The following is a 24,774-nucleotide window of genomic DNA, read 5'->3' on the forward strand; positions in this document are numbered from 1 at the left end:
GGCGCTTCGAGTTTTCCACCTGAGTGGGGGACGGTTGCTCCCTCTCCCGTTTGGCCTTCCTTGCAGGGCGTGCGTGCGGCGGGCGTGGTCGTGGCTTGCCTCTCCTATAAAAGCGGCCGCCGGTGGCTTGGTTTCTTTCCTCTCACTCCTACGCCACAAAACCTTTGCCTCCTGCCCCTTCCTCTGCCGCCGTCTCTTCCACCTCCATCGCGCAGACTTTCCTCTTCCTCCCAGAGCCATGGCCGGCGTCGAGGCGTGGCCACCTAGCAATGTGACCAAGTCCGCGCTGGAGGCGCGCGTGAAGGCCGGGATTCTTCGTCCTCTCAAGGACGTCGGGTTCCCGGAGTGGATCGTTCCCTCGGCGAACGACAGGGAGCCAAACCCGCCGCCGGGCTATGTGATGTGCTTCCTGTCGTTCCTAGACCGGGGGTTCGGGGTCCCAGCCGGTCGCCTGATCAGGGCTATCCTCCACTACTACGAGGTGGAGCTGCACAACTTGAATCCTAACTCGGTGATGCAGGCCGCCGTCTTCACCACGATTTGCGAGGGGTTCCTGGGGTTCCTGTCAATTGGAACCTCTGGCTTCACCTCTTCAAGGCGGACATGTCGGCCCGCTATGTGGGGAAGGAGAAGATCCCCCTGCGGGCCGGCGGCTGCACGCTGCAGCTTCGCCAGCAACGGTCCGGACTGTACATCTGGAGCACGATGCCATCGTCAAACCGGGGGTGGCAGAGCGCGTGGTTCTACCTCCGGAATGACGGTGGTCTTCTGCCGAAGTAAACCGGGAAGATGGTGACAGAGGCCCCCCAGAAGTGGGTGTGGGGTGCTCCGGCCAAGGACCAGAAGAGGCTTGCCCCGCTTCTTGCGGGGCTTCAGAAGCTGCGAGAGGCCCGAGTCACTGCGACCACGGTGGCAATAGCGTTCCATAAGAGGAGCCTGCTTCCGCTGGCGCAGCGCCGGGTGCCCATGTTCGAGATGACCCGGGACGTCCCTTGGGCAGGGACGAGGATGTTAGCCGAGCCGATATCGGCCTCGGACATCACCGCCCGGGTCGAGAAGACGACGCACCCGGAGATGAAGAACTCCCGGGTGGTGCCGATGCGCCCTGAAAAGGGGTATATTTCCCTGGTAAGAATGTGTCTTGTATGTTGATCTCCTGCTCCCGTTTTTTCTTTCGCCTGATTTCCCTGTTGATCTGCTTGCTCCACAGGGGATCGGGGCCGTCAAGGACTCCCTGCCCCCTGTCCCGGAGGACAAAGAGATCCGGGCCAAGAATCGGGCCCGGAACGAGGAGCAAAATAAGGTCAAGGAAGGGAAGAAAGCTAAGGCGGCGCGAAGGGCGGAGAGACGGGAGGTCGCCTCCAAGAGCCGCCGTGAAGCCGAGAAGGCAGGGGTCGCCCCGCCTCCGTCTCCTGAGACTTCAGTCTCAGAGATAGAGGGCGGGGGCGGCGACGTCAACTGGCTCGACGAGCTGATGGAGGAGGACGACGCAGTCCCTCCTGCCGGGGGGATCGAGGCCCCGGAGGGGTCAAAGGCCCAAGGTGGGTCGGAGACCCCCGAGGGGACCCAGGCGCCGGGGGGCGGGCAGCCCGTCCCCCACATCGTTGTGGACGACGAGGACAGCGTCCCTCGTGAAGATTCAGCCCCCGTGGGCCTCCAAGAGGTGGAGAAGGCGTCGGAGGCCGAGCCCGAGGAGGCCCCTCAATCGGTAGCGCCGGAAGGTCCGGCCGAGCCCACCCCAACGTCCGGGACGGGAGCTAGTGCCCTCGTGGAGGTGTCGCAGGCCGGGGCCATCGTGGTGCCCCCTGCGCCGTCGGCAGGTGAGGTGGGGGTCCGGCCGTCGGCCCCTGGTGCCGCGGGGGACCCCCAAGGAGCCCCGGGCTCCCATAAGAAGTCTGCTCCCCGGGCGAGGTAAAAACAGGATTCCTGATCCTTCTGCCGATTTTTTGTTTTTCTCTTTCTTCTGACTTGACGCTGTTCCCCCAGCCGTAAGCAAAAAGCGCCTTCGGTGGCGCTAGCCCCCCCTGAAGGCCGTGAAGAGGGGGGCTCAGTCGACTCCCGGGTCGGCTAGGCCTGCGTCGCCGCCGCCTCCAGGCTACGAGGAGGCAGGGCGCCACCAGGGGCAAGACACGGGGGCGCCAAAGGCCCAAGGGCCGGAGAGGACGGCCCTTGCCCCCGGGGCTGCGCCTCCTTCGGGAGATGCTGATCTGGGGGGCGCGGGCCAACCCGCGCATACCGAGGAAGGGCGAGCCATCGTGGTGTCCAGCGCGGCGCCCGAGGCCCCCGCGGCGGGAAGGGAGGAGGAAGCCGGATGGGGCAAGAGTCCCGTAATCTGGCCCAACCTCGGCGATGCCGAGGGAGGAGCCAGATTTGTCCTGGATGACTCGTCAGAGAATTACCTCTGGCAGGGTTTGGATGCGTGTGGGCGCGTCGGTGTCGAGGCCCTTAACCGAGCTACCCAGCTCGTGGGTCGTGACATGTTTAATTTGGCTCAGGTAAGATTTTTACCCGTGTTGAAAAGTAGTTTTGTCCTTACTTTTGCGGTATTAACTCCCTGTGTGACCTCTGACCTTGCAGGCGCTCAAGGCCACCTCCCAGGAGAAGTCGGTATTTCTCCGTCGGGAGAGGGACGCTTGGGCGTCCTTTGAGAAGGAGAGGGCTACCAGGGAGGCGGCCGAGGGGGAGCTTGCGAAGGAGTGCGAGATTTCTGCCGAGCTTCTGCAGAAGTGCTCGGCACTGGCCACCGAGGCTCGGGAGGCCCGGGATAAGGTTGCCCCCCTGGAGGAGAGGATTGGGGTCCTCGCCCAAGAGTCTGAGGCGCAGAAGGCGGCGGCTGAGGGGTACAAGGTTGAGGTCGCTCGGCTTGAAGCTTTGCTCGCCGAGAAAGACCTTGCCTTGAACCAAACTCAGACCGACTTGGCCGGGACTCTGAGCCAGGTGTCCCGCTGGCATCAGAGCTCGGCGGAGTACGAGAAGCGCGCCAAGGGTAGGACTCGCGCCCTTTACCTTAGACGCCTTTGTACTTTTGAATTTGTCTTCCCTGATTCCTTTTTTCTTGTCGTGTTTTTTTTAATCAGAATTGGAGGTGAAGGTGGTCGAGACGTCCTCTGCTGCCGAGGCCCTGCAAAGGTCCCTTGACGCCGAGGCTTCAGACCGCTCGGCTCTTGAAGCCGTGGTCACCTCGGCGTGTGAGGGGCTCGGGGTATCGGCGTCGGGATCGTCGCTGCGGAGTCGGGTCGAAGCCCTTTACTCCCGGGCCGGGGAGAGGATGAGGGAGGCACACCACGCTGGGGTGAAGAAAGCCCTAGCGGTGGTGAGCTCTCACTATGCCGGCATTGATTTGCCGGCAGTCTGTGAGGGCTACGTTCTCCCGGATGATGAGACTGAGGCCCAGGAGGAGGTGCAGAGGCTTGAGGATGCCGTGGCTGCCCCCGGAGATGCCTTGGCCACCTTCTTTGACGACGAGGTGGAGCTTCCACCCCTTGGGGCTCGAGGACCTGAGTAGATAGGGAAATAGAATTCTTAGTTTTTCTTTTTTCTTTTTGTGGGTGTTGAGGCCAGTAGGCCTTGTATTATACAATGTTTAATGTTCAATGCAGATATTTGTGTAATTGCTTTTTAAGCCGTTTTCTTTTTTCCTTATGCCGACCCGACCTCGGCAGCGTGGGGTCGGGTAAGCTCCTTGCGGTAGCCAGAAACCCCAAGCCTGAGTCCTCTTCCTTTTTCCCTTAGTGGTTTTTTAGAAGTCCAAATCCGTCCCCCGAATCTAAGGTGAGTAGGAGCGGTCTCTGGCTCGTGAGCGCTGACCTTTCCTAGTGCTCATGCCTTAAGATTTGTGGGACGAGTTTCCGGTTTTCCTAAAACTTTCTAAGAGAAAAAAGGGAGGAGGACTTTGGGTCGGAGTTCTTTTAACTTGCGCGAAAAAAGGAAAAAGGTTTGGAGTTGACACGGGGGGTTCCCCCCCTATGTAGCCCCCGAGGGAGGCTCGGACTCTGGTGGGCAGGTCCGAGGCTCCCTGATAAAAAAGGGCCATATAACTTAAACTTTCATTTATTTCTCCATGGTGATGAACAAACGAAAGTTTTTACAAAAGTTCTAAGGGTAAAAGCGACGTAGCTGTTCTATGTTCCATGCGTTTTTGAAGACCTCCCCTGCTTCATTGGCGAGCTTGTAGGTGCCTGGTCGGAGAACCTCGGCGATGACGAAAGGTCCTTCCCAGGGGGGTGTGAGCTTGTGACGACCCTTGTTGCTCTATCTGAGCCTTAGCACCAAGTCGCCGACTTGAAAGGCTCGGCCTCGGATTCGTCGTGCGTGGTATCGGCGGAGGGCCTGCTGGTATTTGGCAGAGTGTAGGAGGGCTACATCCCTGGCTTCGTCCAGCTGGTCCAGCGCGTCTTCTTGGAACGTCTTGCCGCTATTTTCGTCGTAGGCCTGTACCCTCGGGGACCCGTACTCCAGATCAGTGGGGAGGACGGCTTCCGACCCGTAGACCATGAAGAACGGGGTGAAGCCTGTGGCTCGGCTTCGGGAGGTTCTCAGGCTCCAGAGCACGGCTGGTAGTTCCTTGAGCCACCTTTTTCCAAACTTGTTCAGTCGGTTGAAGATCCTGGGCTTCAAACCCTAGAGGATCATGCTGTTGGCACGCTCCACTTGACCGTTGGTCTTGGGGTGAGCCACTGCCGCCCAGTCCACACGTATGTGGTGTCTGTCGCAGAACTGCAAGAACTTTCGCCCGGTGAACTGTGTGCCATTGTCGGTGAGTATGGAGTTCGGTACCCCAAATCGATGGATGATGTCCGTGAAGAACAACACGGCTTGCTCGGCCTTGATCCTTGTAATGGGTCGGACTTCGATCCACTTAGAGAACTTGTCGATTGCGACAAGCAAGTGGGTGAAGCCCCCAGGCGCTTTCTGCAAAGGCCCGACCAGGTCAAGTCCCCAGACAGCGAAAGGCCAGGTGATGGGGATCGTTTGCAGGGCCTGAGCGGGTAGATGTGTCTGCCGAGCATAGAACTGGCATCCCTTACAGGACCTGACGATCTCTGTGGCGTCGGCTACGGCGGTGGGCCAGTAGAAGCCTTGTCGGAAGGCATTTCCTACCAGCGTCCGAGGCGCGGCGTGATGGCCACAAGCCCCCGAGTGAATGTCCTGTAAGAGCTTGACTCCCTCTTGACGTGGGATGCACCGCATGAGGACGCCCGAGGGGCTTCGCTTGTACATCTCCCCATCAAGGAGGACAAAGGTCTTAGCACGACGAGCCACGCGCCTTGCTTCAGCCTGGTCCATGGGCAAAGTGCCGTCGACCAGGCGTTGAAGCAAAGGGTAGCGCCAGTCGGGCGAGTCGTCAGGCGCAGGTGGCTCTGGCTCGATGTCCATGGCCTCCTGTTCGCGAACGGCAGCGTCCTTGGGGTCGGAATTCTGTTCGCTTGGGGGTCTGTCCGACCCCCCGTCGTCCTTGTAGTCGACGGAGGGCTTGTAGAGGTCGCTGACGAAAACATCCGGGGGGACCGTGGCCCGCTCGGATGCCATCTTGGCGAGCGCGTCGGCGGCCTCATTATACTTCCTTAACACTTGGTTAAGTTCGAGGCCGTCGAACTTCTCTTCCAGGCGTCGAACCGCTTTGCAGTACGCGTCCATCTTGGGGTCATGGCAGCTAGACTCTTTCATGACTTGATCGACGATGAGTCTAGAATCGCCTCGGATGTCGAGCAGTTTGATCCCAAGCTCGATTGCGATATGGAGACCGTTAACAAGGGCCTCATACTCTGCTGCATTGTTTGAAGCAGAGAAGTGAAGCCGGATTGCATATTGCATCCTTACCCCGAGGGGTGAGATGAAGACAAGGCCTGCGCCGGCCCCAGTTTTCATCAGAGACCCGTCGAAGTACATGGTCCAGCATTCGTGTTGGATTTGTGGGGGTGGGAGCTGAGTCCCAGTCCACTCTGCCACAAAGTCTGCCAGGACCTGGGACTTTATGGCTTTGCGAGGCTCATAGGTGATCCCATCGCCCATGAGCTCTATGGCCCATTTGGCAATCCTCCCGTTAGCCTCTCGGTTCTGAATCACTTCTCCCAAAGGGAAAGATGAGACTACTGAGACCGGGTGAGATTCAAAGTAATGTTGGAGCTTGCGCCGGGCCAACACTACAGCGTAGAGTAATTTCTGGATCTGGGGGTATCGGGTCTTTGTGTCGGAGAGTACTTCACTGATGAAGTATACCGGCCTTTGGACCGGCAGGGCGTGCCCTTCTTCCTTCCTTTCGACCACAATAGCTGCGTTGGCCACCTGATCAGTGGCTGCGACGTAAAGAAGAAGTGGTTCCCCCTCGGCGGGGGGCACCAGGATGGGAGGTTTGGTGAGTAGAGCCTTGAGCTTGTCAAGGGCTTCCTGGGCCTCGGGGGTCTAGGAAAAGTGCTCAGATTTCCTAAGTAACCTATACAGAGGCAGCCCTTTTTCCCCGAGGCGAGAAATGAAGCGGCTTAGGGAGGCTAGACACCCCATCACCCTCTGTACTCCCTTTAGGTTACGAATGGGGGCCATACTCGCGATGGCCGAGACCTTTTCTGGGTTGGCCTCGATTCCCCGCTCAGACACAATAAACCCGAGGAGCCTGCCTCGGGGGACCCCAAAAACGCACTTTTCGGGGTTGAGTCTGATCCCTTCTGCCCTAAGGCATCGAAATGTTTCTTCTAGGTCGGCAACCAGGCCGCTCGCTTTCCTGGACTTGACGACGATGTCGTCTACGTAAGCCTCTACCGTTTTGCCTATAAGGTTCCCAAAAACCTGGAGCATACATTGTTGATATGTAGCCCCCGCGTTCTTGAGGACAAAAGGCATGGTTACGTAGCAATACATTCCGAAAGGGGTGATGAAGGAAGTCGCGAGCTGGTCGGACTCTTTCATCTTGATTTGGTGGTAGCCGGAGTAAGCATCAAGAAAAGATAAAATTTCACATCCCGCGGTGGAGTCAACTATCTGATCAATACGAGGCAACGGAAAGGGATTTTTTGGACATGCTTTATTTAAACTAGTGTAGTCTACACACATCCTCCACTTCCCATTTTTCTTCTTAACTAGCACGGGGTTGGCTAACCACTCAGGATGGAATACCTCCTTGATGAATCCAGCCGCCAGCAGCTTGTGGATCTCCTCCCCGATGCCTCGGCGCTTCTCCTCGTCGAATCGGCGCAGGCGTTGGTTCACGGGTTTGGAGCCGGCTCGGATGTCCAAGGAGTGCTCGGCGACCTCCCTCGGTATCCCAGGCATGTCCGAGGGACTCCACGCAAATATATCGGCGTTTGCGCGGAGAAAGTCGACGAGCACCACTTCCTATTTGGGGTCGAGGCCGGAGCTGATCCTCAACGCCTTGCCCTCAGAGGTTCCGGGGTCGAGAAAGACTAGCTTAGTTTCCTCCGCCGGTTCGAAGCTCCCGGCGTGACGTTTGGGGTCGGGGACGTCCTGGTCGCAGTCACCGAGGCCGGTAAGGATGGCCAGAGACTCTGCCAGAGCCTCGGCCTGCTCGACGCACTCGACGTCGCACTGGTAGGCGTGCTGGCTGGTCGTGCTGACGGTGATGATGCCCTTTGGCCCTGGCATCTTGAGCTTGAGGTAAGTGTAGTTGGGGACGGCCATGAACTTGGCGTAGCATGGTCGTCCCAGGATCGCGTGGTAGGTCCCTGGGAACCCGACCACGTCGAAGGTGAGGACTTCCCTTCTAAAATTGTCAGGGGTCCCGAAGCAGACGGACAGATCGATCTGTCCGAGGGGGTGGGCACGATGCCCCGGCACCACTCCGTGGAATGGCGCGGTGTCGTTCCTCAGCCGGGACTTGCTGATCCCCATGAGGGCCAGAGTCTCGGCATAGAGGATGTTGAGGCCGCTGCCTCCATCCATCAGCACCTTAGTGAGACGAGTCTCGGCGATGATGGGGTCGACGATCAGAGGGTAGCTCCCGGGATTGGGGATCCGATCCGGGTGATCCTGTCTGTCGAACGTGATCGCGCTCTCGGACCATTTGAGGTACAAGGGTGCGGCCGTGCTGACTACGCAAACTTCTCGGAGTTCGTGCTTCCTCTGACTCGCAGTGAGGCGAGCCGTTCGTCCCCCAAAGATCAGAAGGCAGTTCTTGACCTTGGGGAAATCCTCCCCCTGGAGGTCGTCGTCCTTGGGAGGCTCTTCGGCATTCTCTTTGATGATGATGTCGGTGTAGTACCGACGGAGGACGGTGCACTCCTCAAGGGTGTGTTTGGTTGGCCCCCTGTGATAGGGGCACGGCTTTTTCAACATTTCGTCGAAAAGTCCGGGGCCAGCAGGAGCCCGCTTGGGGTTCTTGCGATCTACCGCGGCGACCAGGTTGTCGTCCGGCTGTCCCTGCTTCCCCTTGCGACCCTTCTTCTTCTTTGGGTCGCGCGAGCCCGAGGCCTCGGTGGCCTCAGCCTTCTGTTTCCCCTTGGCTGTGGTGTCGGAGAAAATGGCGCCAACTGCTTCTTCGCCCGAGGCAAAGTTGGTGGCGATGTCGAGCAGCTGGCTAGTGCTCGTGGGGGTCTTGCGTCCGAGCTCGTGTACGAGCTCCTTGCAAGTGGTGCCGGAAATGAAGGCTCCGATGACGTCGGAGTCCGTGATGTTAGGGAGCTCGGTGCACTGCTTGGAGAATCGCCTGATGAAATCTCGGAGGGACTCATCGGGCTTCTGCCGGCAACTCCTGAGGTCCCAGGAGTTCCCAGGGCGCACGTACGTGCCCTGGAAGTTCCCAACGAAGATCCTAACCAGGTCGGCCCAGTCGTGGATCATGCGCTCAGGGAGGTGCTCAAGCCACGCCCTGGCCGTGTCGGCCAGATGCAGTGGGAGGTTGCGGATGATAAGCAGGTCGTCATCCGCTCCACCTAGCTGGCATGCCAGGCGGTAATCCGCCAGCCAGAGCTCAGGGTTAGTTTCTCCTGAGTACTTGGCGAGGTTGGCGGGTTGTCGGAATCGCGCCGGGAATTTGGCTCTGCGTATGGCCTCGCTGAAGACGCGGGGACGCGGAGGCTCTGGTGACGTGCTTCGGTCGTGATCGGGATCGTACCTCCCGCCTCGGCGCGGTCGGTAACGTCGGGACTCGGCCTCGTCCCTATCACGTCGCCTGGCCTCGAGGGTGGCCCGCACGTCCGCATCGGCTCCGACGCGCTCGTGGACTGACGGGGCTCTGTTGCCCCCTTGTGGGTTAGGGGGTGGCAGACCCTGTATTGTTGGTGCCTTGTTTGGATGGGGTCGGTCCCCACGACGTCTTGTGCTATGGGATTGTGAGGCAGAACTCTCCGCGTTCTGTACCACAGCCTGCTCCAGGAGGCCGCGTAACCCCTGGCGCACTCTTCTTCCCTCAGGGGTCGATGGCTCGGGCATCGCCCTGAGGAGGAGCGCAGCGGCCATCACGTTTTGGCTGGCCGTGCTGAAGACTGGGGCGTTTTCCCCTTGGTCCGCGACAATGCGACGGTTGACGTCACGGGCGCGACGTCTGGCTTCACCCCCGTCTCCGCGGCCTGACGGCTCTCGGACCAGGGCCTCGCGGAGTTGGCGGAGGCGTGTGCGCTCTTCTTCGAGCCTGGCCTCCAGCTCATCGAGCTGTGCGAGGTCAGGACGGTGTCCCCCAGCGGGGGCAGATGCTACCCCACGGGCTCCGGGATTAGTTCCGGGAGTTGGATTGGGAGGTGGAGTTGCGTCCTCTTGCCTGGAGGGCCCTGCGTCCCCCTGGGCGCTATGCGGCGTGCCTCCGACCTCCAAGTTGAAGCATTCTCGTGACGGGTCGTAGTTTCCGTCGTCGGAGTCGGAGTAGCCGAGACAATAGTTGCTGGCCTCCAAGAAACGCATGAAGGTCTCCGGGTCGCCGCACCCGGAGAAATCAGTGCCAGCCCACTCGTCGTCGCCCGAGGTGAGGTCCCCTGGGTATGATGAGACGGGCGGTGTGGAGACGAGGTCCAGTGTAGACCTCAAGTGATGTCCTGGAAGTTCCGCGTACGCACTTAATGAAGTGCTCACGGAAGAGGCGTAGGTGGCGGCGGCGTTCCTGAGCCCAAAAGGTAACTCGGGAGGTGCCGCTGCGACTCCTTTACCCGTAGGTGGAGGAGGACGGGATGTCGAGGCCCCTTTGTCCCCCTTGCGGGGGACGGGCGCGGGCCGTGCCTTCCCCTTTGAACGGGGTGGGACGGGTGGTCGCGGTGATCCTCTGTTGGTCCTGGGTGTGGAGCTTGATGCCCCGCGAGCCCGTCCTCTAGCGCCTGTCGGGCCGGAGGAGCGGGCGACCTGGTGAGGAATATGCGGGGGGAGGGCCGGACGAATCCTGGCCTCAGTGGTAGGGTCGGAGATTCTAGATCTCTGACGCCCCCTCCGTGAGCCCCTCGCATGGTGTCCCGAACGTCTCCCACGCACTGACTGTGGTGGGATCGGCTCGGGGCTAGGCTCGACGTCGTCACGTGGCGGGAGGAGGACCATGTCGTAGCCGGAACCGAGGGACATGAACTCCAAACTCCCAAACATTATGATGGTGCCGCGACGGAGCGGGTGAAATCCGTCTGCCATCCAAGCCTTCCCAATAGAGACTGGCAAGCGTCACACAGAAGGCCCCTACCTGGCGCGCCAACTGTCGGCGTCTAGATTCGTGGTCTAGGCACTAACAAGTATAAGTCTGCGTGACTGACCAAGCTTGGATGGTGATGCAAGTGAGGCACAGGGGGTTTATACTGGTTCGGGCCAAGAATGCCCTACGTCCAGTGCGATCGAGGGTCCTGTATAACCTTGCACCCAAAGGTGCTTGTAGTAGGGGGTACAAGCAGATTGCGAGAGAGGGGGGAGCCCCAGGTCTCGGCTTGGTGATGGACAGAGTGTGGATTGCTGCTCTATGAAAAAGTGTCGTGTGTGTGAGTGTGTCTGTGTTCTCTGGGCCTCTTCTTAGTTGTGAACCCTGGCTCCCCTTTTATAGTCTCAAGGGGAAGACAGGGCTTTTACAAGAGTAGATTTCTTCTGTTGAATGGTGAACTCTCAGTCCCGACCCTGTTGAAGCTGGTCCATCTCGTCCTTGGGGGATGGTCGGCAGTATGGCTGTTCCTGTAGAGTGTTACTGAGCCCTGTAGGAGTCGCGGGGGTCGGGTCGCCGGCACTGCTGCGCGGGCTGTCAATAGTGGGAAGTGACCTCAAATAGTGGTGCTGATTAACCTCCCCCACTCCCTTCCTACTGTGAGGCAGTACGTCACAGTGAAAAAGGTAAGGGCACAGTGTCCAGGGTGGTTGGAATAGTTATCGCCTTGCCCTGCCGCGGTATGGAAGCCGTCGCGTCTGTCATGTCGCGGGTACGGGCGCCGTGTGATGGGAGGCTTGCTGCCCAGGCGGAGTGGGGTCCGTCGCCCAAGCCTGGACGGGGTCGGGCGAGTCGGAACTTGCGTCCGAGGCCCTGCGGGGTCGGGCGAGTCGGAACTTGCGTCCGAGGCCCTGATGATTGTGGTTAGCGTGTTTCTTTGCGTTTTTTATTGCTTCTGATTTGGGTGTCCCTTATTATGGTACCCAACAATATTAGATATATAACTTTGCACTTTTGCTAGTATTGCAAAAACGTGAAAAAAAAAAATACTGGCCGTCCCGTGCTAGCTAGTCGTAGTAGGCGCTTTGCCCGTTTGCCGGTTAGGTACAGACGACGTAGAGTTGCTTTCTAGCTCGATTTGTTTTGGGTAACCGCAAGCCTGATTGGCCCAGCTCTGCTACGGCAACCACGAGCAGTGTGCTGCTTTTTTCTCGCGCTGTCGTGCACGCACATGAGCGCATCCCATGTCCGACGGTACGCGTCGCGTCAAACAATAATGATTTCCAAGTTCTAAAATCCCGCCGGTGACAATAATCCTGTCGTCGTTACATCTGCGTTCCAGCCGTCGCAGCCGCGCATAAACAAGAGGAAATGGGAGGTGGTCACGCGGAGTCCCTACGACGACCTTGCCATGCAGCCGAGGAGCACCCGTTGTGCTCGCATGTCCGATTCGGCGTCCTGATCGCAAGGAAACGCGATGCGACTGCCTAGTTCGCGGGCTCTGGTCGCTGTTAGTGCTTCCCTGTACTGCGGCTTCTGTCAGCGTACGTAACCGATGCAGTACTGATGACTTGATGAATGCATGATAACCCACGTACGCTCGTAGCAGGCAGCGACCCGTACGTCCCGATCGACAAGTCACGAGCCATGATCACTTCGTCACCATCTCGAGCGCCGTGGCTCACTGATGCATGCGCACCTCGATCGTCCTGGACGACGCATCGGCGCGGGTAGAGGCATGATTTCACGTTTTTTCCCCCTATACCATGTGGTGGACGACAAAGAAAGCTACGTCCGCATCATCATCCGATCCATTTCCATTTCCATTTCCATCCGGGCACAGCACTCACTCCCTCAGTTAGTCAGATCACTCGCCACCGCCCGCGCGCGCGCGCGGTCGTCGCTGTCGACGGGGATACATAGGATCTCGACACGGCCCCAAGCCAAGTGCTGCCATTTTCTCCACTCCCCTACACTGCACGCGTTACGTCCCGGTCTAGCCGAATCGAGGGGGTGGCGGCCGTGCGCGTGTGCGTGGCGCACGGCCTAATTTTTGCGCACGAGACCGTAGACTTTAGCGCGGTAGGGTGAGTCGGTAAGGGCCACGCTGCGCACAACACACACTAGGTCGCGCGGCTGGCCGGTCCGGCCAACAAGCAGTCCAGCACTAAGCTAGTATATAAGCAGCGTCGACTCGGCTCGTCTAAATCGGAGTCGATCGCTCTGATCATTGGAGTGGTTAGCGAGCGAGCTAGCATTAGCAGCTGGCTACTACAGAGCCCGGCCAGTCGTCCGCCCATGGCGTCCGTGACGCGGCGCGCTCTGTCCCGTGGCTGCTGCCGCCGCCTGGCGGTTGTGCTCGCGCTGGCAGTTGTCGCGGCGGCGGCGGACGACGAAGGCAGCGGGCCGAACTGGCACGTCGTCAGCGTCGCCGCGCTGCTCCCGGACGCTGTCTGCACGCCTAAGAGAGGTAGGCTTCGTCTGTTCCTCCTCCTTGCACTGCGCTGCTGCTGCTTCTTTTTTTTTTTTTTCGGTGCTGTGGAAACTGCTACTGCTGCTGTGCTATGGTCGGCATTGTCATTTTTCCCCTTAAACCCAAAGGATGGTAGGTCAGCAGTGCGACGATGCGTGGACTGCAGAATACGGCTGATATATGACTATATATAATATGATATAAGTGACACATCGCTGGCATTATACTGTATTTCTTTTATCACCCCTGGAGATACACACACTATAAACAGAAGATATGAACGATGTTAATATTTTTATCACCCCTGGAGATATCACCCCAGATATAAAATTTGTACTTCCGAATAGGAGTAAAAGTCTATACACGGAGTTCGTATTTCCTTGACATTAGTCAATAAAGTATTCTTGTTGTTCCCTAAAAAAAAGTATTCTTGTTTTTCGAAAATTTTGATGTCCTCAGCTTTGACTAAATATATATAATATTAATATTTATGATATATATAATTAATATTATTAGATAGATCATTAACTCTGTTTTTATAATAAATTTCTTTAAAGATATAAAATGGTGTTAATATTTTTTTATAAATGTAGTCAAATTTAAAGAAGTTTAACCGGCACACAAAGATAGCGACAAATAAATAGGGGAAGAGGGAGTACCTAAGCTCTACCACCGTAGATAAAATGAGCTGTAAGTATATGTGTAAATCCTAGTATTGTGAGACAGTGGGAGCAGATAGCTTAGCTTTATGCCGAAGTCAACAAAGGAAGTTTTTTGACAAGCAAGTTGGTTGTATTGCACATTTGTAGCACTAACTACTGCTGTTAGGTACACTCGACACGACAGTTGCACAAGAGAATTTCTTGATGTGACCATCCAACCAAAGACCAAAGCGCTCCCAAAAAAAATTGCAGCAACTCCGTTGTTAACCGAAACAATGATGACCGCCAGTGCCAGAAGTCACCAGAAACCTTCTAATATAATTCCCATGCTTTCTGAAATCATGCAGCGGCGGCGTCAAACTCGTCGGCTCTCAGCGTGGTGCACCGGCACGGCCCATGCTCGCCGCTGCAGGCTCGGGGCGGCGAGCCGTCTCACGCAGAGATCCTGGACAGGGACCAGGATAGGGTCGACTCGATCCACCGCCTGGCCGCCGCTCGCCCGTCGTCGACGGCCGACGACCCGTCCAGCGCCTCCAAGGGCGTGTCGCTGCCGGCGCGCAGGGGCGTGCCTCTCGGCACGGCCAACTACATCGTCTCGGTCGGCCTCGGGACGCCCAAGCGGGACTTGCTGGTGGTGTTCGACACCGGCAGCGACCTCTCGTGGGTGCAGTGCAAGCCGTGCGACGGCTGCTACCAGCAGCACGACCCGCTCTTCGACCCGTCGCAGTCCACGACCTACTCCGCCGTGCCCTGCGGCGCGCAGGAGTGCCGGCGGCTCGACTCGGGGTCCTGCTCGTCGGGCAAGTGCCGGTACGAGGTGGTCTACGGCGACATGTCGCAGACGGACGGCAACCTCGCGCGCGACACGCTGACGCTGGGCCCGTCGTCGTCGTCGTCGTCGTCCGACCAGCTCCAGGAGTTCGTCTTCGGGTGCGGCGACGACGACACCGGGCTGTTCGGCAAGGCCGACGGGCTCTTCGGCCTCGGCCGCGACAGGGTGTCGCTGGCCTCGCAGGCGGCCGCCAAGTACGGCGCCGGGTTCTCCTACTGCCTGCCCTCGTCGTCGACCGCCGAGGGTTACCTGTCCCTCGGCAGCGCCGCGCCGCCCAACGCGCGGTTCACGGCCATGGTGACCCGCAGCGACACCCCGTCGTTCTACTACCTCAACCTGGTCGGGATCAAGGTGGCCGGACGGACGGTCAGGGTGTCGCCGGCGGTGTTCAGGACGCCCGGCACCGTGATCGACTCGGGCACCGTCATCACCCGCCTCCCGTCCCGCGCCTACGCCGCGCTCCGGTCGTCGTTCGCGGGGCTCATGCGCAGGTACAGCTACAAGCGGGCGCCTGCGCTGTCCATCCTGGACACGTGCTACGACTTCACGGGGCGGAACAAGGTGCAGATCCCGTCGGTGGCGCTGCTGTTCGACGGCGGCGCCACCTTGAACCTCGGCTTCGGCGAGGTGCTGTACGTGGCGAACAAGTCGCAGGCGTGCCTGGCGTTCGCGTCCAACGGCGACGACACCTCCATCGCCATCCTCGGCAACATGCAGCAGAAGACGTTCGCCGTCGTCTACGACGTGGCCAACCAGAAGATCGGGTTCGGCGCCAAGGGCTGCAGCTGAGACTACTAGTCATCAATCTGCGTGGGCGTGGCGTGCATGCATACGCCCGCTGGTGATTCGATATACGATTCATAGTTTCATACGTATATAATAGGCAAGTTGATGATCACGATCCGATGACAAATGGAAATAAAAATGATCAAACCGAAAACTCTGGCGCGCCGGTATGGAAGGACAGCGCGGCTGTCGCCATCGTCACTGCCCCTACAAATCCACTCCGTCACACCAATCTCACCATCGTCTGGCCACGACACAACACAATGAAGGCGCTCACGATCCTACTAGCCTCGTGGTGCTCGCGCGTTTGCGCGATCGGGTCCGCGTTCTCGGTGGTGATGATGCCCTCTGCCGCGCTCCCCGTGATGGCACCTGCCGCCGCCGCCGCCGCCGCCGCTCCGAAGAGCTCCCTCGAGGCCATGCTCGACACGGTGAAGAAGCGCGGAGTGCAGGAGCAGGACGACTCGTCGTCGTTCCTTCCGCCGTTGCCACCCCGGCCTAGATGCCGTGGACGGCCGCCCACTCCAAGACCACGGTCACTTCATCCTCCTGGATTTAAGGCTGGAAATGGTGAGGCCGTTGTTGAGAGTACAGATGCCAATTGACGAGAAGACAGATGATGGCACGGGCAGCCGCCGTCCTTAACAACGGCCGCGGCAATCGTATACAGTAGATGGCAAAGTCTGTGCTTTGCCCTCCGCTAAATCTGTGATTAGATAATGACACTCATGTGATGATGTGAGTTATGACAATGGCACAAGGCCCATTATTTTTAGTTGCAAACTCGTGTGTGGTTACATTACATTAACACACGAACAAGCGCCGCCCATGTGTGTTTGTGCGCATCAGCCAAGACGTGGGCGCTGACGAGACCCCTGTCAAAGCCCAAGCTAAAGCTACGGCACGCCGTGGCGGTTGATGGCGTCGGTGGCCGTGCCCCCGGGTCGCCCAACTCCTCCACCACCTCCCAGGTCTCGCTGCGTCTGGACGTCGTCGGGGCCCCGGCCCTTCGTCTTCGCCACGGGGATGGCGGTGCCGGGGACGGTGGGCGCCTCGGTGCCGGAGCCGCCGTGGGGCACGTCGGAGACGGGGAGGTGGCCCTGCGCGCCGTAGCCGCGCATCTTGTAGTCCTCGATGCCCTCGTACCGCACGTACGGGCTCGTCTCCGTCGGCAGCTGCACCGTGTCGCCCTCGCCCTCGGCGGCGGCCTTCCGCTGCTGCTGCTGCCGCCGCTCCTTGGCCGCCTCCATCGCCGTGTGCCCTTGGCTTGATTCGCTGCTCGCGGTTGTACGCACCCTTTCTTGTGGATTAGTGGGACTTGGTAGATGCTTGCACGATGTTTTGTGAACCGACACGGCGGAATCGCGCCTCCATTTATAAGGGCCGTCACGTGAGTTTGGAACCTAGAGCCGCGCGCTATGGCCACCTCGCCGGATCAGGGAGCGGCGTGGCGGGCGGAGAGGTGCCCTCCTTGCACACGTGCCAACACAAAGGATGGGAACACGTTGCGTTTTCTTGTTCCAGGTGCTGTTTCGGTCTTACAATGAGACCCACCTCCCCCTTCCCTTCCGTTACCCGCGCACGCAAACGGAGTTAAAGGTATGTTATTCTAAAATTATATCACTCTATCTAATAAATTATTTAAAGAAATTATTGTAGATAGTGTAATATAGTTAAAAGCAGTTGCCACGAGGAGCCACAAACAAAATGTCACACATCCACCAATCTTTAAACGTCAGGAAGGCCGGAGGTATGCAAAGCTTTAACTTTTAGAATTTGTGTCGGTTAAATTTTTCTAAGTTTGACAACATTTTAAAAGAGTATCAATATCTATATATAAAATGATTATCTTCTGATATTATAAATCTTAGTGTTTTTTTAGAAATTTAATTAAAATTTTAAAAGTTTACTTTAGAATAACTTTAAAAATTAAAACTTTTTGAAACAGACGGAGTATTTCAATAGGCGCATCTTATTACCTGCAAAGCTGCAGTTATAGCAACTCCACGTCTCCACGGCGATCTGAAACACCTCAGGTTGCCAAGCCGTAGGTGCGGCATGCCAAAACTATGGCCAACAAATCATGCGCCAAAGACTTGGCAGAAGATGTTGCAGAAATCTGAAGAGGAAACTATGGCAAACCAAAGATGCGGCGAGTTACCATAGCATGGCAAGTTGGGACAATAAATTTGTTAAGTCGTACTTTTTCTACCAGCAGTATTTTTTCTATATGAACAGTATTTTTAGTTATGACTTTTCATATCAGTAAACAAGTTAATGAGATAAATCACATGTTTTTTATTCTTTCTAAAAATCTTTGACAAAGTTAAAACACACAGCATACGATGGAAAATTTTCTATCCAAGTACTTTATACCATCATCGATCCAAATACTTCATACCAAAGCTTTTCTATACTTCATACCATCAAACTTTGGTAGATGATGAAAAGCTCTCAGAAAATGCAAAAACACCCAAAAGCACTGGATGACTGGACCACATACGATGAAAAATTTTCTAATACTTTATAACATCTGACTCAAGCCTTGGTAGATGGAGCTCTCAGAAAATGTAAAACTAAGGCTTTGTTTAGTTCCAAAAATTTTTAATTTTCAGAACTGTAGCACTTTTATTTTTAATTAATAAATATTATCTAATTATAGAATAACTAGATTTAAAGATTCATCTCGTGATTTATAAACAAACTGTATAATCAAATTAATTTTTGTTCTCTTAAAAAGTTTTTAATTTTTGAAGTAAACTAAACAAAAGCAGTCGACCTCATGGGTGGGAATTCACCAAAACGACAATTCGTACCGCCCGAACTCGTGGCCTGCAACTATGAGAGCCAACTTAAGGGAATAGTGGCAACAGCTCCGATTCCAAGTATAGCAACACAGAGAGCTACATATTTATAATTATATTAGTTAACCAACCAAAAGATATTGTAATTGCATTACGAGCACCGAAAAACTGTTCAAAAGATACCACACTCTGATACTAACACGGATAAAAAGCTGATCCACATTCCCGTAGCTGGCAACACAAAATCGATACGGGCCAAAAGCGTCCAACAGAGGACGGATAGAATGGCAGCCGGCAGGCTTAGTCGACCTCCTCCATCTTGCTCTCGCCGGCGTCGTCCTCCAGCGGGGGCATCTCAGCGTCAGCCTCAGCCGACTCATCCTCGTCGATGCTCAGGCCGAGCTTGAGCATGCGGTGGATTCTGGTGCCGAAGGTGTTGGGGTCTTCCAGGCTGAAGCCGGAGGTCAGAAGAGAAGTCTCGAACAGCAGCATCACGAGATCCTTGACTGACTTGTCATTCTTGTCAGCCTCTGCACGCTTGCGGAGCTCATCCATGATTGGGTTCTCTGGGTTGATCTCCATAGTCTTTTTGCTCGACATGTAGCCAGCCATGCTAGAGTCCCTCAGGGCCTGCGCCTTCATGATTCTCTCCATGTTGGCAGTCCAGCCATACTCACCGGTGACAAGGCAGCATGGTGAGTCCACAACACGGTCAGACACCACCACCTTCTCAACCTTGTCGCCCAGAACCTCCTTAATTACCTTGCAAAGCCCATCAAACTTCTCCTTCAGCTCTTCCTTCCTCTTCTTCTCGTCCTCGGTCTCATCAAGCTTCAGACCCTCCTTGGTGGCAGAGACAAGTTTCTTGCCCTCAAACTCCTTGAGCTGACCAACAGCATACTCGTCAATGGCATCAACCATGTACAGGACCTCGTAGCCCCTCTTCTTCAGCTTCTCCAGGAAGGGGGAGTTCTCCACTGCTTTCTTGCTCTCACCAGTGATATAGTAGATGTCGTTTTGTCCCTCCTTCATCCTGGTCACGTAGTCCTTGAGGCTGGTCAGCTCATCACCGCTCTTGGTGGAGTGGTATCTCAAAAGCTCAGCGATCTTGGTCCTGTTCTGCGAGTCCTCATGGATGCCAAGCTTGAGGTTCTTGGAGAAAGCCTCATAAAACTTGTTGTAGTCCTCCTTGTTCTCAGCAATCTCGAAAAAGAGCTCAACACACTTCTTCACAAGGTTCTTCCGGATCACCTTCAGGATCTTGTTCTGCTGAAGAGTCTCACGAGAGATATTCAGGGGGAGGTCCTCAGAGTCAACAATACCCTTAACGAAGCTCAGCCACTCAGGGATCAGCTCCTCACAGTTGTCCATGATGAACACCCTGCGCACATAGAGCTTGATATTGTTTTGCTTCTTCTTGGTGTCAAAGAGATCAAATGGGGCCCTCTTAGGAACAAAGAGAACAGCCTTGAACTCCAGCTGACCCTCCACAGAGAAGTGCTTCACAGCTAGATGCTCCTCCCAGTCATTTGTCAAGCTCTTGTAGAAGGCAGCATATTCTTCTTTTGTGATCTCTTCTGGCTTCCTCATCCAGATGGGCTTCTGTTTGTTGATCAACGACCACTCATGAGAAACCTCCTTGATCTTCTTTGTTTTCTTTTCCTTCTCTTCCTTCTCCTCATCAACATCCTCAACCTTTCCTTCCTCAGTGTCTTTCTTCTCTTCCTCATCTTCATCATCAGAAATTTCCTTCTCAGTTGTTTTCTCAGTCCACAGGGAGATGGGGTAGCTGATGAACTCAGAGTGCTTCTTGACGAGATCCTTGAGGCGACGCTCCTCAAGGTATTCCAACTGCAAACAGAAAGTTCAAAGATGAGTTCAATCAAAACCAGCAGGCTTTACAACAAATCACTTCTTTACACAGAACAAGCAAACATATTACCAAAGAAACAGTCTGGTAATTGACAGGAGAATGAGATCATGAAACTTGTACTGTAATCTTAACAAAGAACATACTGCATGACTAATATAGCAAAACAAGCATAAAAATAAGAATTACTAATTCTAGCGAGGCTTCACAAAGAAGAATACAAACATATAAGTCATAGCTGAATCACCAAGTGGAACCTCAAAATAACTAGTATACAACTACAAAATTTACTTGATTGTTTATAAACATTATGGAGCAAATTTGTATCCCAGAAAGGAAATTAAGGCACAAATCTCTCAGAAAATATGTACCCCCATTACAAGTCATTTTTACATTTCGAATTATGCTAGGCATAAAATGCTGTAACCACAGTGACAATGCCACAACACTAATATCATGGGGCAGGTAAAGATGAACGTGTCAATCTAAGACAATGGTAGTTCACAGATTATGTTCCAACGAGCATCACTCTATATAGGTGCTAGTCTCAAATTAATATCAGCCTTGCAAAAGAAAATGCTGAATTTCTGTACCCCAACACTGAAAGTACCAAAATGAAGCATAGGACGACCTACCAACTAAGAGTTTACTGGTTAACATGTAGATTAGATGAGCTACGGGTAACGCATAATCCCCATCAACAATTAAACATAAGCACAGGTCAATTAGTCATGTAGCTGAGTTATCATATATATTATAAATGATAATCCACAGGGCAACAACATGGGACGGATGGTATATATAAAGGAAATTGCTAATCTAGAGTCCCAAATATAATAAATCTAGCAAAGCACACAAGCCATGAACTATCACAGCTGCAGATCACAAACAGCTCCATATTTTTTACATAACAAATCTCAAAAGACTGAACACAGTTAGCATACCTGATCGTCCTTAAGGAAGAGCGTGATCTTAGTACCCCTGCCAAGCTGCTCTCCAGATGTATCACGAGTCACAGTGAACGATCCACCGGCCTGAGACTCCCAAACGTACTGCTCGTCGTCGTTGTGCTTGGTGGTCACGACGACCCTCTCAGCGACGAGGTAGGCGGAGTAGAAACCGACACCGAACTGTCCAATCATGGACACATCAGCACCAGCAGCGAGGGCCTCCATGAATTCCTTGGTCCCGGACCTGGCGATGGTCCCCAGGTTGTTGACGAGGTCGGACTTGGTCATGCCGATGCCGCTGTCGATGATGGAGAGAGTGTTGGAGGCCTTGTCAGGGACAAGGTGGATGAATAGCTCTGGCTGCGCATCCAGCTTGCTCTTGTCCGTGAGACTCTCGAACCTGATCTTGTCCAACGCCTGCAAAAATCAAAACAGAACACGAAACTTAGACTACAGAGAAACAAAATCAATCGTTCAGAACTCGCGAACCGGACAGATTTGGATCGCCACCAAAAAGCCCGCACATCATCTCGCAATGCTCGGATTAAACCACATCATCTCGCAATGATCAGATCAAACCAGAAGGATATATAAAATCTAATACAGTAATGCACAGATGTATTCAGAATTCGTGAATGATGGGGGCAGCTTACATCAGATGAGTTTGAGATGAGCTCGCGGAGGAAAATCTCCTTGTTGGAGTAGAAGGTGTTGATGATGAGGGAGAGCAGCTGGTTGATCTCGGCCTGAAAGGCGAAGGTCTCCGTGTCCGTCGCCATGGTTCCTGAACTCCGAAGCTTGGAGGAGGCGGCGGCTAGGGTTGGAGGCTTGAGGGGTTTCCGGATCGAGAGGACTCAGAAGAGCCGCGAGGCTCAGGGTAGGGGGTATTTATGTGGTTGCGCAGTTCTGGAATGTTCTACATGGGCCTAAAAAAGCCCGGCGAGGAGAGTGCCGTTGCTAGTAGGACTGTTTGATCTTCATGTGTAAAATTTTTATATAGACTAGGTAGCATGCCCGTGCATTGCTACGGAATAGCTACAATTTTAAACTAAAGACACACAGATCACATGATAAAATAACAGTACTATGAAATTAAATACCGATATTAAAGTGACATTTAATTCAAAAGGCAAAGTTTGTGAAATCAAATTCAAAGCTCTGATGACTATAAATCCAAATTCCAGTGTTGTTCACAAATGACTTCACACATATGTTATCATCCCATAAATAGATTTTTACCTGAGTATGTTGAGGATTCCTGTCTCTGTTTCAGTTCACATTCTATACAACTAACAGAAACATAAGAGAGAATATACACCAACATACTGGTATTTTTGTTTCTTAAATACAAATGATAGCTCCATAGCATACAATAGAGAAATATTAAACAAAATCAATTTCAACTATTGTATAGGAAAATAAAAGACATGATCTGAGTGCTTCTTATCTTCTGCCATCAACAATCAGAAAGAGACAAAAATGAGAATATAGCAAGGGCATCCTGAGAACAATGCTATGTCAATAAATTTCAGCAATTCCATTGCATACATGACATAACAAAAAATAACAACAAACCTAATAAAAAGATCTAAATAGAAGGCATGAACCAGATAGGTGGTGACCGGTAAACATGAAACTAACTTGATAACTTTGTAATATTTTTCAATTTCTTGAACATGTACTCCAATAAAAGTTAAAGGTTCATTATCACAGCTAAATTGGGAGGGGGTCGGGTCATGTTACTAAATACTAAGAAATAAATAAATAAATAAATAAATAAATAACCCTAAAAGGTCAAGAAAATGTGGGAAGAACAATAGTATTTAGTAAATGTGAGGAAAAGAATAGAAGAAAGGCATAAACATATACAACTACAAGGGTGTTGATCCTAGCTCTCTACTCTGGAACAATGAACAGGAATCACATGCCATAAGTTCATAATTCAAGTTCCTCCATGTATGGCATAATTCCCTTGCTCCTATTGCAATCTAAATGTACAGAAATAAAAAATGAAACCATGAACACGAAAAGAAAAATAATCATCAAGTAGTCATTGAAAATATCTCTAAAACTTTAGGCTCATGGCTGATATTTTTTGATAGTAGACATGTAATGCACTTTTATCACTCAACATGCTAAAAATAATATGACAAAGTTCTTTAGGGAGATACGATTTCAACTGTGAAACATTATTTTGGCTATTGTAACTATTGCACTAAGAGCTCACGGTGCTGATATCCAAGAAATTAATATGAGAGGAAGCATTGAACCTCGACTCATTGTGTCCTAATTTATCTAATAACACTAACATCGGAACCCATTGATGAATTGTATCTCATGCCTTCATTCAACTATATATGCAGAAGTAAAATTGTAATGCCTGACAGGCTGCAATATAGCCTAATGGCATGTAAAAAGCACAATGCATGCAGCAAATCAAAAGGAAAAATTTAAACCAAAGGCATGGCACTCCCACCAACAAAAAGCACCAGCTAACCAAGGTAAATAGCTAACTTCCATATCTCAATGCCCAGGGAATGAAGATAACAAATAGATCATCTATATATGCTGTAGGAAAGTAAGTATTTATATTGTTTGCTCAGATCTATGGACCAGCTAGATTTTTATTTTTCCAGTCATGTCAAATTTCATGGGCCAATCAATCGAATATCATGTCTCATGGTCATCATTTTGCTCTGAAACATGCTAAAGAGAATATATTAACTTTGCATAAACTCCATTATCCTGCAGTGTAAATTTAAACCCAAATTCATCAAATTAATAAAAATTACTTCAGTTAAAAAGGCATTGATGTGAATTAATAGGGATTGAGCATTTTTAAGTAGGTAGTGCAGAAGTAAGTGCAAACACATATATATTGACAATCAACTCGTAAAGAGACAAATAGCAGTATCCCATCTGCAGTTCTGCACATGCGCCAAATCAAAGTAGAGCGTGCATCGCTGTCCATTTGGGCACATATGCACCATCCTCCTTCCAGATCAGGCAGATACATGTATATGAGTTCCAGAAATAAGAAAATACGGCTCAAGTTGTGATCGAATGAGTAGCTGAAAGGTCCTAGTTTGGTTTTGGTAATTGAGTGACAACTTAGGTGAACTAATAGTGTTTATGTGAGATACACAGGAGATTAGTCCACAGGTGATGATGTGATGATGAAGGAGCTCATTGCATATGAGACATGACATGGAGTCATGTGACCAAGGTGGAGAAGATCAAGATGAGGCTTGGCTTGATGGACCGGTTGCAAGAGTGAAGGGCAAGTCGGAGGCTTTGAAGCGAGGGACCGCGTGTGACGGTGAAGCTTGAGCAAGACTTGGCGCCGATGGACCGAGACAACGGTGAAGAGCAAGTGAGGTCAAGATCGATGAACCAATACGGTCACGTGATGATATGAAGTGGATCATATCATTTGGTGATTGGTTGATGCATGTGTTGCATCAACATTGGAGGAGATGGAATGGAATGCGCAAGGCAAAGGTATAACCTAGGGCATTTTCATTTCACCGGTCATAGGTGTGTAGAGAAGTTTATGACCGGATTTAGGATAGATGGCTGTACTATCAAGAGGGGCAAACTTGTTTGCATATCGGACATCTAGTGCCACTTGAGCGATCTAACTTTGCATACGTGTTAGGATCGAGTGGTGTGGCAAGTTTGAGAGGCTAACTCCTTTGGTAAAAATGTTTGTGAAAATGCTAACACACTTGCACAAGGTGGTGTACACTTGTTGGTGTTGGCACACTTTACAAAGGAGGTGGTTTTCCTAGGGTTGAGAGGAGTGTGGGTTCCTCTCTTGTAAGTGCATCTAGACCTTTAGTGGGTTT

At 53.1% G+C, this 24,774-nt stretch overlaps 4 protein-coding genes across 4 annotated transcripts; 2 read left to right on the forward strand and 2 right to left on the reverse strand.

The window, feature by feature from the left end:
* LOC110432754 (collagen alpha-1(I) chain-like) lies at positions 790 to 3,505 on the forward strand. Its single transcript, XM_021453558.1, has 8 exons — positions 790 to 960; positions 1,211 to 1,373; positions 1,494 to 1,911; positions 2,072 to 2,327; positions 2,409 to 2,495; positions 2,578 to 2,607; positions 2,911 to 2,986; positions 3,351 to 3,505. The coding sequence occupies exons 1-8, from the start codon at positions 790 to 792 to the stop codon at positions 3,503 to 3,505; spliced, it is 1,356 nt and encodes a 451-aa protein (XP_021309233.1).
* On the forward strand, positions 12,743 to 15,456 carry LOC8055852 (aspartyl protease family protein At5g10770). The gene is made up of 2 exons (XM_002460386.2): positions 12,743 to 13,019; positions 14,032 to 15,456. The coding sequence occupies exons 1-2, from the start codon at positions 12,848 to 12,850 to the stop codon at positions 15,303 to 15,305; spliced, it is 1,446 nt and encodes a 481-aa protein (XP_002460431.1). The 5' UTR covers positions 12,743 to 12,847; the 3' UTR covers positions 15,306 to 15,456.
* On the reverse strand, positions 16,034 to 16,628 carry LOC8055853. The gene has a single exon (XM_002462508.2). It carries the CDS (start codon positions 16,550 to 16,552, stop codon positions 16,199 to 16,201), a length of 354 nt encoding a protein of 117 aa, XP_002462553.1. The 5' UTR covers positions 16,553 to 16,628; the 3' UTR covers positions 16,034 to 16,198.
* LOC8063768 (heat shock protein 81-2) lies at positions 18,189 to 21,799 on the reverse strand. Its single transcript, XM_002462509.2, has 3 exons — positions 21,580 to 21,799; positions 20,921 to 21,343; positions 18,189 to 19,957 (listed from the first exon to the last, which is right to left on the reverse strand). Exons 1-3 carry the CDS (start codon positions 21,703 to 21,705, stop codon positions 18,407 to 18,409), a joined length of 2,100 nt encoding a protein of 699 aa, XP_002462554.1. The 5' UTR covers positions 21,706 to 21,799; the 3' UTR covers positions 18,189 to 18,406.

The sequence above is a fragment of the Sorghum bicolor genome, chromosome 2, assembly GCF_000003195.3.
Source record: "Sorghum bicolor cultivar BTx623 chromosome 2, Sorghum_bicolor_NCBIv3, whole genome shotgun sequence".
Taxonomy (NCBI): domain Eukaryota; kingdom Viridiplantae; phylum Streptophyta; class Magnoliopsida; order Poales; family Poaceae; genus Sorghum; species Sorghum bicolor.

Bases quoted from the DNA above. Each gene is read 5' to 3' on its own strand.
- LOC110432754 (XM_021453558.1), top strand. From the start codon at position 790: ATGGTGACAGAGGCCCCCCAGAAGTGGGTGTGGGGTGCTCCGGCCAAG. The intron at 1,374-1,493 runs GTGAAGCCGAGA...AGGACGACGCAG, and splicing joins GGTCGCCTCCAAGAGCCGCC to TCCCTCCTGCCGGGGGGATC. The intron at 1,912-2,071 runs GTAAAAACAGGA...CGGGTCGGCTAG, and splicing joins AAGTCTGCTCCCCGGGCGAG to GCCTGCGTCGCCGCCGCCTC.
- LOC8055852 (XM_002460386.2), top strand. From the start codon at position 12,848: ATGGCGTCCGTGACGCGGCGCGCTCTGTCCCGTGGCTGCTGCCGCCGC. The intron at 13,020-14,031 runs GTAGGCTTCGTC...GAAATCATGCAG, and splicing joins TGTCTGCACGCCTAAGAGAG to CGGCGGCGTCAAACTCGTCG.
- LOC8055853 (XM_002462508.2), bottom strand. From the start codon at position 16,552: ATGGAGGCGGCCAAGGAGCGGCGGCAGCAGCAGCAGCGGAAGGCCGCC.
- LOC8063768 (XM_002462509.2), bottom strand. From the start codon at position 21,705: ATGGCGACGGACACGGAGACCTTCGCCTTTCAGGCCGAGATCAACCAG. The intron at 21,344-21,579 runs GTAAGCTGCCCC...TGATTTTTGCAG, and splicing joins TCATCTCAAACTCATCTGAT to GCGTTGGACAAGATCAGGTT. The intron at 19,958-20,920 runs GTATGCTAACTG...TTCTGTTTGCAG, and splicing joins TCTTCCTTAAGGACGATCAG to TTGGAATACCTTGAGGAGCG.